We start from the raw sequence: 17,250 nt of genomic DNA, 5'->3' as shown, positions 1-17,250 counted from the left end.
TTGTAATCATTTGCTGCAAAACGACCCAAACAACATTGATTTTGACATTTACGGCAATAATGCAGTCGGCAGCATTACTGCAAAAAAAGTCGAAGAAAATATTTTTATCGAGACATTTGTTTGACGTTTGCGGCAGCATTGCAGGCAGTAATGTCGTAGCAGTAAGGTATAATCCAAATTTTGCTACTGAAATTTAATTCTGCGATGTAGGATATAGAGTTGATATTGTTGTTTGAAAATTTGACAAAACAGAAGAAATGCAACTCTGTTCCAATTGAATAGGATCTAAATTTAATCGAACTGAATAAGTACTGTAGCTAGGACCGTGAGCCTTAGGAGTTTATTGCAATACTGCTGTACGGTTACCATCAGTTTTGTCACTGACATAAACGCCGTCGAGAACGTAATTTACTTTCTATACATCTCGCTCGCACTCGCATATTAGTGCAAACGGGATGTATAGAAAGTAAATTACGTTCTCGACGGCGTTTATGTCAGTGACAAAACTGATGGTAACCGTACTGGTGTGGTCTGACTGCGAACAGTAACTTAAATCTTAATAACAGAAAATGTCACTAAATTAATTTCACGGTTTTCGTGGACTTGTGTCTCTGACTGTACCTATATAATAAATTAATTTCGTAGGCAGGCTTATGATAAACTTAAGCAGATTAGCGCACGTGGTGGTGGTGATGGTATTGTCCATGAAGCAATTCAATTAAACGAAATTAGGTTTTTTTTTTGTTTTACATCCTTAAGAACACCTTTGGGAACCTAAACAGTCGGGTATTGTGCGGTCTAAATGGAATTCCCTCCCGAGGATGATAAGTATGTACTTTAATATTTTTCACCACACCAACTGGTAAAGGCTCTCTTGATTGTTCAAAAACTTATAGCAAAGTTTATTTAATTACATTAATTTGATCGGATTTGATTTGAGTGACAATTCGCCTTACATTGATGGGTTATACTAGTAAATGTTGACTCTACATACTGTCGTTACTTATCGACCCAGCCAGCCTATTATGGATAGCTTTATCCATCTTTATCCACGTGATAAAATAACTGTCACTGTTTAACACCGTGGGAAAGAAAGTGACGGACACCGTTTTATCACGCTGTCACGTAGACAAGAACGACCATCATATCCGTACTGGTTCGTAATATCTAACAAATTCGGGGATATTGATATCAAAAAAAACAAAAATGGTTTATTGTTTAACAGTACAAGTTTTACATACCTAAAAGAAATGTCTGGCGGAACCCAAACTAGGCTGAGCCTGTATCATGGGGCCCTTGAGTGCAAAGCAAGTTTGACATTAAGATTATCAATTATCATAAATGTACATATTTCTGTATTACTAAAGTTCAGTCATTTTTTTAACTACTTACCTACTATGTAAATGAGTTCGGCTAATTATTTTTTTCAGTGTAACTACATTACGGCAAGTTTTTATATTATCGCTAAATTAAGAAACATAGGTACTGTCCAAGTGTCCACCCACACATGAGATTAGAGCTATCTAACTACCTACTAACATACTTACTTACATGTCTGAATAACTCCTATATTCCTTATAAACATCATTGCAAAAACAACCAAATTGCATTTGAAATAAAGTCTCAATTGCCTATGAAGTCAATGTTTGATACGATTGTGTGAAAGTTAGGTTAACGCGTTGAGTAATTCAATTTATGTATGTTATCTCATGATGCTAAATTGACCGTTTCATATATAAGGACGTTACTCGCAATTGTATCGTAATTTTACGCTTCATAGAGTCGAGTTCTTGGTAAAACCGCTATTACGTGAACTCTAGAGCCCGTACCATGAGTCACTGACAGTGTTAAAACTGACATAAACGTCATCGAGAACGTAATTTACTTTCTATACATCTCGTTCGCACTAATATGCGAGTACGAGCGAGATGTATAGAAAGTAAATATATTATATTGCAATAACAAAGAGTGGCTAATATCCTCATTATATGAATTTGACTTTTACAATGTCACTCCCACACTTTGTATTGTTCAAATCGGTGCAAAGTTAGCTTAGACGGACTCTATGCATTAATCCAGGGGTCTCGAATAACCCACATGGCTCACTCGCCATACTTGGGTTGGGCGCTGAAGGGAAGTAGAGGAACCAACTGGGGAGACGAAGTGCACAAAGACCTTAGCAAACTCGACGCCGTCGACTAGACAGAAACGGCTTTGGACAGAGTAGCATGGCTGGCTTTGGTGTCGGAGGCCAAGATGACCAAGTTCCACTTCGATCCGCGCCACAGCAAGGGCTCATTTAGACGGCGCGCGAACTCGTATGCGAGTTTCATTACATTGCGTTATTTGATCGGTCGGCTGAATTGATGTCACCTCAATGGTCCGCAATGTAACTAAAATCGTATACCTACGAGTTCGCGCGCCATCTAAAAGAGCCCGTAAATAAGTACGTATGGGTTTGTTGTTAACCTTTCGCAATAATAAGCTCCTTATTTCAAAGACGAAGCACTAAACACCCCAAACAAACGTCTCAATAAAACGATTATACCATATCGGCATTGGTCAACGGCCCTTACATGGCAACACAATTGCACAGACATTAACGCCTACGAACCTTAATCAAGTAAATATTTGGCTTGATTAGCAATAACGTAAGAATGCATTTCGTTTTATTGTTCTTTACTCTTTGGGATGCCGACATCTGTTTGTTTTAACAGTCATTACTTAACTGATACCATAAAGCCCCATTTTAGACGGTCCTAGAACTGGCAGGCAATTTTCGTTACATTGCGGTATTTGGTCGATCGACTGAACTCAGTACTTTATAGTTATTTAGCAATGTAACGATGATTGCATGCAAGTTCTTGAACCGTATAAATGGGGCTTGCGCCCACACAGCCTGGGGGCCTGTGGAGTCAATCAGCCGTACCGACAGAGCCCTCACAAAGGCCTTCATGTCGGCTGACCAAGGACCCAGTGTTTCTACTGCAAACGCCGCAGACTCGTAGTCCTTAAGCTAGGACGAGTAAATACTTGAGAACCTAGGCCTGGTCAGCTACAGCGCGCAGCGCCAGCCAGATCAGTTTTAATTTATTTGTAGTTTTGGTTTTTCTTTCAATATCTGCTTATATTGATTCTATAAATGTTATGATGTTGCTGTGTTGTTTGTTAGTTAAATAATCTTACAAGATAAATATCTGTACAGAGCGTGACTTAAACTCTGAACAAAACTTATAATAAAATAGCCAAACATTAATTAGCTTGCATGTTATTAAGTGGTCATAAAACATACTTAGAAGTTCGCGTGCAAGGCCGATCTCTACTGCCCACGTTATTGCGATCGTTTCTTAGGAATTTTGTACCTGGGCTGAGTAAGCCGGGCATACAGGCTTTACGAATTGATCTCATTTTGACATGGCCGAGGTAACGTGACCTTAAGGGGCCAAATTTTCGAAAATCCGTGGAAAACGCCGAATGCTAGTTTTAAAAATACGAGCGATAGAAATTGGGAATCTAGTGGTATTTATCACTCGGTTTCACAATTAATTACTCACCGCTGTAACATGACAAATAATCCAAATCGGTTGACGAGCCGAAAATAGCTCTACGTCGAGGATCCAGCTTGGAATAAACACTTCACTGAAATTGAAATTGAAATTGAAATATTTATTGTCATATTGTGAGTTACAATGATCTTAAAATTATGTTAAGGTAGAATCATCACAATCAACCGCGATGCGGAGTACAATATTAATACTAAAACTAATCTTACAGCTAAATATTTATACAAATATCATGCCATTACATGTGATACGAATAAAATGATTGGTACTATGTCAATGAGTAAATTAATAAATATTACTATTCGTACGAATTATTGTTCGAAGACATAAAGTGGTCACTTATCTTATAGTAAGATTTTTCTAGGCACCATTTATAAAGTTTACGTCCGAAGTCAGGTTGTTCAAGTATTTTAATTTCATTAGGCAAGTGGTTAAATGTGTGAACAGACATATAAAACACACTCTTTCTAAAGTAAGCTGTTTTGTGATCAATGGGATAGCACAAGTTAAAGCCATGGAGTTTGGACGTTATTCTCGGATTGCTTTTTTGTATATTAAACTTGTGTAGATTTTTTTTCACATAAAGACAGATTTCATATACATATAAAGAGGGGACCGTTAGTATTTGTAATTCCTTGAACAATGGTAGGCACGAGTCTCTACTTCGGGCGCTACAGATCGCCCTTACACATTTTTTCTGCAGCTTAAAAACTCTGTTAATGTCTTTGCAAGAGTTTCGTAATATTTTGCAGTTCACTAAGTTGCTTAATTTTCAAAAGACACATTACACACAGTCCACGACACCGTAGTTTTATTTATTTTTGGTTATTATACGAACTGATTAAAAATTGCAAGTGTTATATTGGTTTTGTCTTTGTTAACACGAGTATGAAATAAAAATAAGATGTAATTTTTTTTCTTTTTCAGATAACGCACTGCTTGATATGAATCAGTATTTAAATAAAATACACAGTGCACGTAAAAACGACACGGTGCACATAATACACAACACGGTAACACACGACGCACATGGAGGCCAATTCGATCACTCATTTTTACATCAAAAAGATATCATTTTGTTATCGTTCGCTAGCGCCAACACTTGTACCAACAAGTACAGGTTATTACATATAGACACGGAGAAAGTGCCAACAAATGTACACACTACCTTAGTAGCGTGTAGGCAATAAGGACGTGCGTACAGTATATTTTTGGTTCTTTGTCCGTGTCCATATTTAATACCTCGAATGTACTAGCGAAATACACGCGCGAACGACAACAAAATGATATAATTTTGTTTTTTTAAATGCTCCAGTTGGCCTGACGGTGCACATAATACGCGACACGGTGCGCAAAAATAATAAAGTGCGGAGTCGACTCACATTCGGTGCAAACTGAACACATGTCTGTTAGTGGAAAGCGTGTGCGAGGTCCTGGCGTTATTCCGATGTTTGCGATGTTGGAGTCGATCCAGTGTAACAAGATCTCCAGATTTGTAACTGGAATATGGAGGCTATGTTTTTTATTACAATTTCTAGTTAGATAAACAAAAAAATAATAATATTAACATACTTGAATGTCATTTTGGAATAATAATCAAATTTGATATAGGTATATTAGGTAAACATTCAAAATTTCTACATACAAGACTTCTACACATTCTAGTTTTTTTGTACATACTTATATTAATTTTAGCAACGTAAACTACATAGTACATGACATACGAGTAGGTAGATAATTATACATTAAGTATGTTAGGTTAGGTTAGGTAGTTGTACTAATTATTAACATTGTTCATGCCAAATTTCATCGGGTTCATGTGACTTGGTCCAGTAATAAGTACCTAAAGGTAATAATGGTAGTATTTATACCTTTACTTATTACGGGACATCGTATAAAAATAAGATAGGTACCTAGGTTACCAAAAAATCTGGTTACCAAACATTGTGAAAGACCACAAATTAATTAGGTATGATCGCGAGGCGAACGCTTAATATCCAATAGTAACCACACAAGTTTCGGCCTTCTCGCTTCCACGTATGCGTGTGTTTTTATCCTTGTGTTTTTTTGGGGGGTTCAAATTACGGGGTTGGGGTGTTTTTTGCTCGCTAGTGTACCGGAACAGGATAGTATGGTGTATTTGAATGGGCTCTTTCGGGTCCAAATGTGTTGTTTAATGGTTAGAGTGAATAGATTAGTGAGTAGATTCATATCAAAATTATAAAGACTGTTATAATTTTGATATGTTAGTCATAATCATCATCATACATGATAAAAGTTAAACTTTTATCGGTGGAGCAATTTACATGTACTTACCTACATCGGTCCTCAGCCTTCTCTTTGACAGCCTATATACGCTTCAATACTAAATACAGATATTCAATACTAAGTCCATAATTATTTTCCATCGTATTTTCACGAAAACGTACGAACACAAATACATGACAAATACGATACGAATGTTTCCGAGAAAATACGATGGAAAACAATAATACATCTGTAAGCACCGACCGTCATAAGGTACCTTTACCCGTGGAACGTCACATATTTTCTGGAGGTTGAAACTTTCAAAAAAAAGCGGCCAAGTGCGAGTCGGACTCGCCCATGAAGGGTTCCGTATTTAGGCGATTTATGACGTATAAAAAAAAAACTACTTACTAGATCTCGTTCAAACCAATTTTCGGTGGAAGTTTACATGGTAATGTACATCATATATTTTTTTTAGTTTTATCATTCTCTTATTTTAGAAGTTACAGGGGGGGGGGACAGACATTTTACCACTTTGGAAGTGTCTCTCGCGCAAACTATTCAGTTTAGAAAAAAATGATATTAGAAACCTCAATATCATTTTTGAAGACCTATCCATAGATACCCCACACGTATGGGTTTGATGAAAAAAATTTTTTTGAGTTTCAGTTCGAAGTATGGGGAACCCCAAAAATTTATTGTTTTTTTTCTATTTTTGTGTGAAAATCTTAATGCGGTTCACAGAATACATCTACTTACCAAGTTTCAACAGTATAGTTCTTATAGTTTCGGAGAAAAGTGGCTGTGACATACGGACGGACAGACAGACGGACAGACGGACAGACAGACAGACATGACGAATCTATAAGGGTTCCGTTTTTTGCCATTTGGCTACGGAACCCTAAAAAGTAGGTAATCAAATCATTAGGATCAGCTTATTAAAGCTGCTTTGTATTTTGAAAGTCTGTTAAAAATAACCACGTCAATTTAAAACCTTTCAAACCCAAACACGCTAAACGCTGATTGGCCAATTTTCTCAACAAAAATGTTTTCCTTAAACTTCCATTCATCATTATAATTCGTGAGAAAGTACAAGTCGATTCATAAGAAGCTGGCAATCATGAGGTGAATGCACTTATTCATCCAAATGCTATGACAACCCAACATAAATTAAAATTACGTAGGTCGGCATGTTGGCGAGGTATTCATCCTCATGGCTCCTCTACACGATGGGCCAACGCCGGTCACTCCAAGGGACGCAGCCATGCGGTAGAATGAGATAGCAATATCACTTGCTCCCTATAACGCATAAATGCGTCCCTTGGAGTGGCCGGCGTTGGCCCATCGTGTAGAGGAGCTATAAAAGGTTCGAAAACAGTTTGTGAATTATATATTAACTCATTATATTGTCTACATGTTGAATTTAACTGATTTTCCAATGTCACTTTCGATGTAAATAGAAGGTATATAGTGTGAAAAGCCGGGTCCGCGACTGCCGATCTCTTTGAAAAATCTCCCGCCAAGTCGAGCGCGAAGCAAACACTGCCGTACCATCCTTTACTGGAACCATTTCGCCGCATTTTCAGGCCCCTATTTGAGAACTTGGGCTGGCAACACTGCCACTGGGAACATCGAACTTACGGTCGTTCCGATGATTTAATTTAATTACGTGGAAATAATTGCTTAATACAATGTGAAGTAATAGAATAATGTGAATAAAACCTAAACCTTCAAACGGGACATACAAAAACAGTGCAAAAACGCCAAATAGTGAAGAAATAGACTTATCAATACGTAACGGTCATTGTCGCTCAAGAGACAAAGGACAGTTGATTGTGCAAAAATAAACTGTGTGAAGTGCAAAAAAATACATTTTAACACAAAGACAATACTACTAATAAATCGAAAAGCGATCATTGAACAAATCTGTGAAAAAGACTTAACCTCAAAATTAATCAGATCGTTGTAAAAAATCAATATCGCCATTACGACCAGTGCTGCTCTCTATCGACGAACTCGGAAACATTCGCATACTCGCCACAAAATGACAGACGTCAAATTAGAAACACTCGAAAAACTTATCAAAGACTTAAGAATCGACTTTAAAAAAGACTTACAGGAATCATTAAACGACACAGAGGCCAAACTTTCAATAAATATCAGCAAACTAAATGAGAAATTGCAGGATAAATTCGACCACATCCAAAAAGATATAGAAAATGTCAAAGAAACCAACACTACGTTCAACAAGAAAATCTCTGATATCGAGAGGCAAATAAGAATAAAAAATATAATCTTCTTTGGTGTGGAGGAAACCGAAAATTCATATGAAGAGCTGGAGAAATATATTATCATGATAACCACACAAACCATGAAAGTGGACTGTAATCACCACGATTTGGAGTTAGTGCGAAGGGTAGGAAAAAAGACTGAAAACAAAATAAGACCAGTGAAAGTAACATTTACCACATTCGGAAAGAAAATATCCATCTTGAAGAATAGTAGTCATCTGAAAAAGACAAAAATTTATATTAAAGAAGATTTTTCTCAACAAGTACTAGAAACTCGCAAATCACTTCAAGACCAACTCCAAAAGGCGAGAAAGGAAGGCAAAAAAGCATTTATACGCTATGATAAACTAGTAATCAAGGAACCATATAACATGCAACAGGCGGGTCCGAGCAATTCCCCTCGGAACTCAAAAAAAAGAGAATTAGAAGTAACTCCTCCAAACCAGGTAGGAAATTCTTATGTAACACATGGAAGCTCGAAGAGGCAGGTAGCTAAAAAGAACAAAACTCACATAGAAAACCAAAACACTATACTTAGCTATATGAAGAACACGGACGGTGGTTCACACACCCGTTCACCTTCGGTGACATCCATTGAAGGAAGTGAGACATAGCAACGACCAAAGCCTCCTTCAAAAACATCAGCCCTGAAACTAGTACAAGATTCAAAACCAAATTTAGAAAATAACATAACAAAACCTCCCCCAATACGGCCGGTCACCGCGGGGGTAGTAGACTACAACCCTCCAGAGCAAAGCAACTCAAACTGCCACATGAACACACAAAATACAAACAAACCAAGAACAATAAAAGAAAGCAGTCAGATGGCAAAACAAAAACAAGTACTTTATGTAACAACTTACAATGTCCGGACACTCTCATCCCATGAGCGACTAACAGAATTAAAAGAAGCATTTAAGTCAATAAAATATGATATTATTGGAATAGCAGAAATGAGAAGGTTGGGAACAGAAATCCAAGAATACAAGGATTTCTTACTCTGCTACACAGGCCAAACGCCTGGAAAGTATGGAGTTGGCTTCCTAATAAAGAAATCTTATAAACAGTGCATCGAAAGCTTCATGCCAATAACTGAGCGTGTTGCTCTTTTAAACCTCAATATTGAAAATTACAATATATCAATTATCCAAGTGTATGCCCCTACAGAAGCGGCAAATGAAGAAGAAATCACTCTCTTTTACAATACTGTCACCCAAGCTATAGAAAAAGCACACAAGGACTACATCATAATGGGAGATCTCAATGCAAAAATAGGTCAACGCCAGAAAAATGAATACCTGTCAATGAAACAGTATGGGTATGGGGACAGAAACGAGAGAGGCCAAAAATTGATTAACTTTGCTATTGAAAATAAATTACATATACTAAACACCTTTTTTAAGAAAAAACCAACCCGGAGATGGACTTGGCGGTCACCAAATGGCCAGCATCATAATGAGATAGACTATATTTTATCCAACCGCCCAGAGTTATTTCTAAATGTAGAAATACTAAATGTGGACTTTCCTTCAGATCACAGACCTGTTAGAGCTAGTGTATCGCTTCCAAACACTAAGAAATGCAGATCCAGTTTCTCAAGTAAACAAATTACAACACTAAAAAACGAAAAAGAAACAAACCAATATAGAAAACTACTATCAACATATCTGCCCAACATACAGGAAACGAAAAGTATTCAAACACAGTATAACACACTAATTGGTGCCATTACTCGAAGCCTAAGAGAAGCTCACACAGTGAATACAAGTCAAAATGAACATGAGGTATTATCAAATCGCACAGTTAAACTTATGGATAGAAGAAGAACACTACATAAAACCAAAAACAAGACTCGCAGTGAAAAAAATGAACTATGTGCCTTGTACAAAATAATTAGCAAGTACATAAAAAAAGATTATACAGAGTACAGAAAGAAGACCATTATGAAGCACTTAATACAGGCGGGAAGTACTAAAAAAGCCTATAAAGAACTAACACAGCACAAAACATGGATTGGGGAACTGCAATCTTCGGGAAAGGCATCACACAAACGAACCGACATTATAGAAGTGGCAACAGCATTTTATAGAAACTTATACAGTGAAAAAACAGACAAGAACCAAACAGATATTGTATCAACATCACACAATATAAATAAAGTACCAGACATCACTGAACTAGAGGTAAACAATGCAATTAAAAGCCTAAAAAGAGACAAGAGTCCAGGTGCAGATCAAGTCAACAATGAAGCTCTCCAAACAGCAAGCAATATTTTAGCTCTACCACTATCGACATTATTTAATCACATAATTGTAACCGCTGCTATACCATCTCAATGGACAGAATCAAATATAATCCTAATTTACAAGAAAGGAGACCCTAAAAACATCTCAAATTACAGGCCAATATGTTTATTACCAGCAGTTTATAAACTATTCTCATCAATCATCAATCGAAGAATAAGTGCCACTTTAGAAAACAATCAACCAGTAGAACAAGCAGGGTTCAGAAAGGGTTTTTCAACGGTCGACCATATCCACAGCTTAGAACAACTAATAGAAAAATTTCAAGAAAAAAAAAGGTGTCTCTATATTGCCTACATTGACTACCAGAAGGCCTTCGATACAGTATCACACAAATGGATATGGGAGACCCTAGAAAGACAAGGAGTAGAGCAACAATACATAGAAGTTATCAAAAATCTATACCGGAACAGTACCGGTAAAGTGAAGCTTGAAAACATGGGCCCGAGCTTCCCTATTAAAAGGGGAGTAAGGCAGGGAGACCCTCTATCCCCAAAACTGTTTATAGCGATCCTGGAAACTATTTTTAGACAGCTAGATTGGAAGAACAAAGGAATATATGTAAACGGAAGCTACCTAAATCATCTTCGTTTTGCAGACGACCTGGTAATATTCGCAGAGACAAGCTCACAACTACAATATATGATTACCTCGCTACATATGGCCAGTGTGCAAGTGGGACTAGAAATGAACCTATCAAAAACTATGGTAATGACAAATGACAAGGAGCGAACCATAACGGTAGGAAATGAGCCATTGACTTATACAAAACAATACATATACTTAGGTAAACAGATAAGTTTTAATAAAACGAACAACGACTTAGAAATTGAACGGAGAGCACAAAAGACCTGGAACAAATACTGGCAGCTAAAAGAAGTATTTAAGAGTAACATGCCGGTCAGCTTGAAGACTAAAGTCATGAATACATGCTTATTACCTTGTCTGACATACGGCTGTCAGACGTGGAGGTTTACTCAAAAAGCTATGGAAAAATTAAGGACTTGCCAGCGCGGAATGGAGCGCAGTATGCTAAACATCAAAAAAATACAAAAGATTAACCATACAAAAATAAGACAACACACAAAGAGCATAGATGCTCTCAGCTATGCCAAAAAACTTAAATGGAGGTGGGCAGGCCATGTAGCACGTACCCAAGACAGGCGCTGGACACTAAGGGTAACGTCATGGAAGGGACCTTTAGGGAAAAGAGGGAAAGGAAGACCCACTATGAGATGGCAAGATGATGTTACCAAAATTGCCGGGCCTAATTGGATACAAGTGGCCAAGGATCGAGATACATGGAGGGCTTTGGAGGAGGCCTTCACCTGTGAACACGGGGTTCTTGAATAACTATTTAAAACATAAATCAAATAGGTATGTAAACAATTTTTAAATATTCATGAAATAAAAGGCTTTTTATTTTTTTTATTTTTATTTTATTATTTATTTTATTTGAGAACCTCTGCTTAAGACCAGAACGCAGAAATTTTCGTCATCCAGTAAGCTATAATCACATACTTAAAATCCAAAATTTCAAGTCTGTAGGTCATTTAGTTCCGAAGTTAAGCGAAAGCAAAGTTTCGCATTTATGACACTCACTCACTCACTCATGATCATCAGAATAGAACTAGTACTTCCCATAAACTCAGAGAGCTGAAATTTGGTACAGAGTTAGGGTTTAATGGCCACATAAAGGAAAAACCTAAAAATATTGCAATATCAGTCACGTTTTAAAGATCTAAGAACTGCATAAGTAAGTTTGTAATCCCATATAAATATATGATATTACAAAGTTACTGTTGCAGTTCCTACAAATAGTAGGTAAAGTAAAGGTACACTACGATGTACGATGTGAGTATGAATGAAGATATGTTTAGTTATGATATGTGTATACATAGTATGGGTATGAGTACCCGAAAAGAAAGACTGCCTACAAAAAGAGATGAGATCCGATCAAAAACATTACATGTAAAAAGGTGCAAGTCTCGCAACGCTTTTACTACAAAAAAGTTTTGAGATGTAATGTGAAACCAAGTCGGTTATTTTAATCAGTGCCAGGGGGTGTTAAAACCGTATCAATAAGATATCTTTAATTTGTAATACATATAATGACTTGGCAATCGCACATAATGCTTTACTCGTACCGTACTCGTAAATATGTGTAATGCTCAAACTGCAATTAGCGCTAGTGTTATGTTCAATTAGAATTATTTTTAATAGGTGACGATGATCCTTTTGACATTATGCAGCCGTGCGATGGCCAAGTCATTATACATATTACAAATTAAAGATATCTTATTGATACGGTTTTAACACCCCCTGGCACTGATTAAAATAACCGACTTGGTTTCACATTACATCTCAAAACTTTTTTGTAGTAAAAGCGTTGCGAGACTTGCACCTTTTTACATGTAATGTTTTTGATCGGATATGTACTTACTTAATGTAATTTGCTTTTGGTTTACCGGAGTCTAGGTACTAACCAGGATATGTGGGAATCGTGGGCTCCATGACAGCGTTCGGGAGCGGCATTTGCTCTTGCTGTCCCATCTTCTGGAACAAACGAATGACAATTAAAATAATCATGTTTACTTTCACAAGTTTTACATTATTTAAGCGCATTTACTTCACTAGTTTGGAGATAACTATGTACCCAGTAAATATTTGTAGAACAGTAACATTTTAAATATTATTTGTAATTTTTATATGCGAGACTTATTTTGTAACATGCATAAACATGCAATAAAGTATAAACAGTAATCCTGGAAATTGGCTTATAAATAAATGTAAGACTACATTTGAGAATAACGCCATCTATGCGTGTAAGTCTGAACTTATAAAAATACAGCATATCACCCGAGTAAACCCACACGTAGAGTACGACGATTCCAAGTAGTTAATTAGTTATTGTATAGATGGCGTTACTATGTACAAGTTTAGATACTAATTTAAAACAATTATTTTCTTCAGCACAGTCAAAAATACTCTGAAGTATTAAATGCACCAGTAACTGCAATCAGCTCAGCTTCCACGATAATAGTCAAGCCATTTCCGTCAGTAGAAAAAAGCAGCAAATTTAAAAATATTGGCGGGGATGGTTATCGCACAGGTTATCGTCCCATAGCAGAATTTCGCGCCTTTTTCTACTAACGAAGTGGTTTGACAGACTATAGTTCATATTGTACATACACGCTAATAATAATAAATAATAATGGGTGTCTATGGTTGCACCTGTGAACGGGTCCCAGCAGGTGTTCTACATGGCATTAAAGCTCTCCAACGGGCCTCTACGTGTTGGATCTATATCCCCACGCAAGTCTATCAAAAGACCGGGATTTATAGGCCCGTGAAATCCAAAATGGAGAAACAAAATAATAAGTAATAACTAATAAACTGATATATAAATACTTAGTAAGATTGTTTCCCCAGTTGAGTAATTCAGTTTGAAGGCGTCCTTGCATTTATATAAAAGCTTCATTAAAAGAAACGCAATGAAAATAAATCGACTCACTTTTTCACTGTCGTTGTGTGCGTGATCGAGACTAAGATTGATGTTTTTAGTTTGCATTTTCCTCCCGATACCTGTAACAATAGAAAATTATCAGTATTCAGAACAACCTTTTATAACTTTCATATAAAACCCCAAAAACACCATTTGAATATTTATCGGAAGGTCTTTAACTTTTTACGAGTTTTATCACAACGTAAAAATGTACTTTTTTTGTGTGGCTTGCGAAAATAAAGAAACAATTGAATGCGAAACACAATAAGAAAACGGCTTTTGAGAAGTTTGACACGAGAGCGAAATAAGCTTACGCATTGACACAAAATAAATTAATTTACTTACTAAAAGTCCTGCAGAAGCTTACTAAAAGTTCGTTTTTGGTCGAATCGTTTACTGAATTACGACTTTACTGTTACGAAACTAGTCTCAAGCTCTAATATTAAGCATTTTGAAGAATGTATCTGAGTAAGTCAGTTTTACAGTGTTCACACCATGCATACATAGCCAGTATAGGTAGATACACTTACTTATTAAATAATAAGTTGCAAGGGAGGTAATGGGGATGCTAAATCTTATAATTAATGGTAGGTAATTACCTGAGGCTCACTCAAAACTTATTACAAGTATGTGTAGTTAATAGGTTTATTAATGCTAAAATTTGTATTTTCTTTATAGTTTAATATACTTACATAATAATTATTCCTAAGACACGTATTGTAAACTAACCGCGTATTGTAACCTACCGAATAAAATATATATATTTTGTTTTTTTTTTAAGTAGGTACCTATACCTATGTTTGAAGCTCAGTAACATTTTCCGTTCGAGAACGGCCTTAAAGACCGTATACTTAGTTCTCTTTAGCCTAGTTTTTACGGCATTCATTTACCTCTCGAAGGCCGTAAGTAGGTATTTCACAGCATTGTTAGCGTGCCTGGAGCCACTAGAATCATTTCTTTTGTTTAAGTAGCTCATTTCAAAGTTTTTGTTAGTAACTTCGTCATTGTCTGCAATTTTTCGATGACGTTTTCGTAGTGGAGAACTTTTTAATATTCGTAAGAATAGTCTAGCAACAAAGATTCGATAATAGGTATATTAATGTATGTATCTTTCAATCCTGCCTTTATAGCCCTCTTGTAATAAAATGTACTACATACAATGGGATCCCTCAGATAGTTCTAGATTTTTTATTTTATTTTTGAAATTAGTTCCATTATGATAAAGTAAGATTAAAGATTAGATCCCTTAAGATCAATGGTAAGAGTTTTATAAAATTATGCGACGGTAGCACTACACAGTTACAGTTGCCAATAACTTTAATATTCCAATAAACTCCACCTGCCTTACAACAAAAATAAAATAAAATAATTCACCCCACGGCTATACAACGCAGTAGATCTATGTAGCAATAATTCACAGACACAGCAAGTGCGAGTGGTCAATAAAATAGCAGCACCGGATGTGGTTTGTGGCTTATTTTACCCCGTGGCTTATCGACCGACTGTGTGAACGGACTTTTTTATAAGTAGGTATACTACGAGTACCAACATAGACAAAGAAACTGAAAATGTCCTCCGATACCCGGAAATTAAGAATGACAAGGGCCCAATTTCTGGTTGTGACACATCGCCCAAAACAGACCCTAACGTGGTTTTGAGGAGATATCAAAACGAACATCGAAAGTCGAAATTACGTTATTTGCCACCCTAACGTTCAAAACGCAAGAAGCCCTAAATGTTACTATATTTGTGTATGACCCATCTGACAGGCCTTAGACCTGGCTAGGAATCAAAGGTACCTAGCTGAAAACATTAAGTACTCACTAATTCAGTGACAAGTGGTTAAATTTTAACATTGAAACAGCAAGGCAAAGAGAATTAACAAACCTCCATAGGTATTTTACACTATTCTCTTTCTCAAATCTTTTCCAGCGTGTTTTTTACGGAATACTAAATCTTATTCACTGAGAACACGGGTGCTTATTCTATGAAAGGCGTGTGATAGATAAGACATTGACAAAATAATGTGTACCTACCTGTGTATTATACAGTGGCCATCAGATTATAGCGGAGCGACCGAGATGTTCAAAAATATCTGAACACGCACTCTGACGCCTTGACAATACAGGCGTGTTCAGATATTTGTGAGCACCTTGGCCGCTCCGATAGATCTGATGGCGACTGTACTTTCGGGATTTAACATACTATATGTTTCGCTCTTACCGTTTACCGCAGGTCGTTAAAATTCAGAATTCCTCTCTGAATTGCTTCGTTACATGTTTATTTGAGGACGAGGAGAGGGAATATTTAATTAGATTTGTTTAGGTAGAGGTACTACTAAAATATGTTGTTATTGCTTTATCAACTCTGTTATCGTTAAATCCCTCCCAGTTAATCTTTGTAATAAAAATATAGTATTACTTCATCTTATGGGGATGTGACGCTAGAACGCAAATTATTAAACAGTGATTTTATGTAACAATAATTGATTCTATATTAATTCGCAGGGCAGCTTGTGGCGAGCTGTTGGGGAGTAACGACCCCACGGACCCGAGTGCTCCAGAGAGTCCGTCAGGGTCTCCGTCTCTGGCGTGTCTTCGTCGGTTGGAGTGGAACCCCAAGGGGACCCGCAGGACTCTCGGCTCTGGCTTGCCTTAATTGGCCGTCCAGAGAGGAGTCGTTAGAGCTATATGCTCCAGGGGTGGAAGTGAAATTTGCGTAAGCGCGAGTTGGCACAGTGGCTGTTTACAGTCACTGGGTAGAAAGCGGTGTACACCTCTCGACACCCCTGAGCCGCTCACACCGATGTTGCTCCTGGTCGTCTTCGCGACGGCAGTTTCAGGGGCCCATCTAGTGCGCGGCAAGTCACCACCTGCCTCGATAACTTGTGTAAACCTTATTATGGCAGGTGTCCGTACGTCTTTGCAATAGCCCAGTCTCATAGTCCACCCAAACTTCAATCCATAGACCGGTATTCTGTTCACTTTTTTTCTACAATAGTCCCAATGCCTGCTGAGACCGGTTCATGGGTGTCTATTGTTGCACCTGTAAACGGGTCCCAGCAGGCGTTCTACATGACATTAAAGCTCTCCAAAGGGCCTCTACGTGTTGGATCTATATCCCCACGCAAGCCTATCAAAAGACCGGGATTTATAGGCCCGTGATCCCAAAAAAGGAGATACAAATAATAATTGATTCTATTAAATTACTATTCTGATTAATAGGTATAGTAAAAACATACTTTAGAAAGCCGATCTTGTCCACGTTGGGACATATACGGGATCTATTTTTTTTTTAATATAAAAAATTGACGTGTTTTACCTACACAAATAATCGAAGTG

The 17,250-nt window shown here is 37.1% G+C and overlaps 1 protein-coding gene across 2 annotated transcripts in view; it reads right to left on the bottom strand.

Moving 5' to 3' along the window:
- LOC134653542 (uncharacterized) overlaps positions 1 to 13,985 on the bottom strand; it is an 81,018-nt gene extending 67,033 nt beyond the window's left edge. Inside the window, exons 1-2 of one of the 2 annotated variants that reach the window (XM_063508919.1) lie at positions 13,919 to 13,985; positions 12,891 to 12,960 (exon numbers count right to left, since the gene is read on the bottom strand). In XM_063508919.1, the coding sequence (XP_063364989.1) occupies positions 12,891 to 12,960; positions 13,919 to 13,975 (127 nt within the window). In that variant the 5' untranslated portion in view covers positions 13,976 to 13,985. The remainder of the gene's footprint in view (positions 1 to 12,890; positions 12,961 to 13,918) is intronic. The other variant, XM_063508920.1, reaches the window with a different exon arrangement.
- Positions 13,986 to 17,250: the final 3,265 nt, after the last annotated feature.

Source organism: Cydia amplana, chromosome 13, assembly GCF_948474715.1.
Source record: "Cydia amplana chromosome 13, ilCydAmpl1.1, whole genome shotgun sequence".
NCBI classification, from domain to species: domain Eukaryota; kingdom Metazoa; phylum Arthropoda; class Insecta; order Lepidoptera; family Tortricidae; genus Cydia; species Cydia amplana.
The sequence above is the reverse complement of the archived record's forward strand: the minus strand, read 5'-3'. Positions and strand labels throughout refer to the sequence as shown.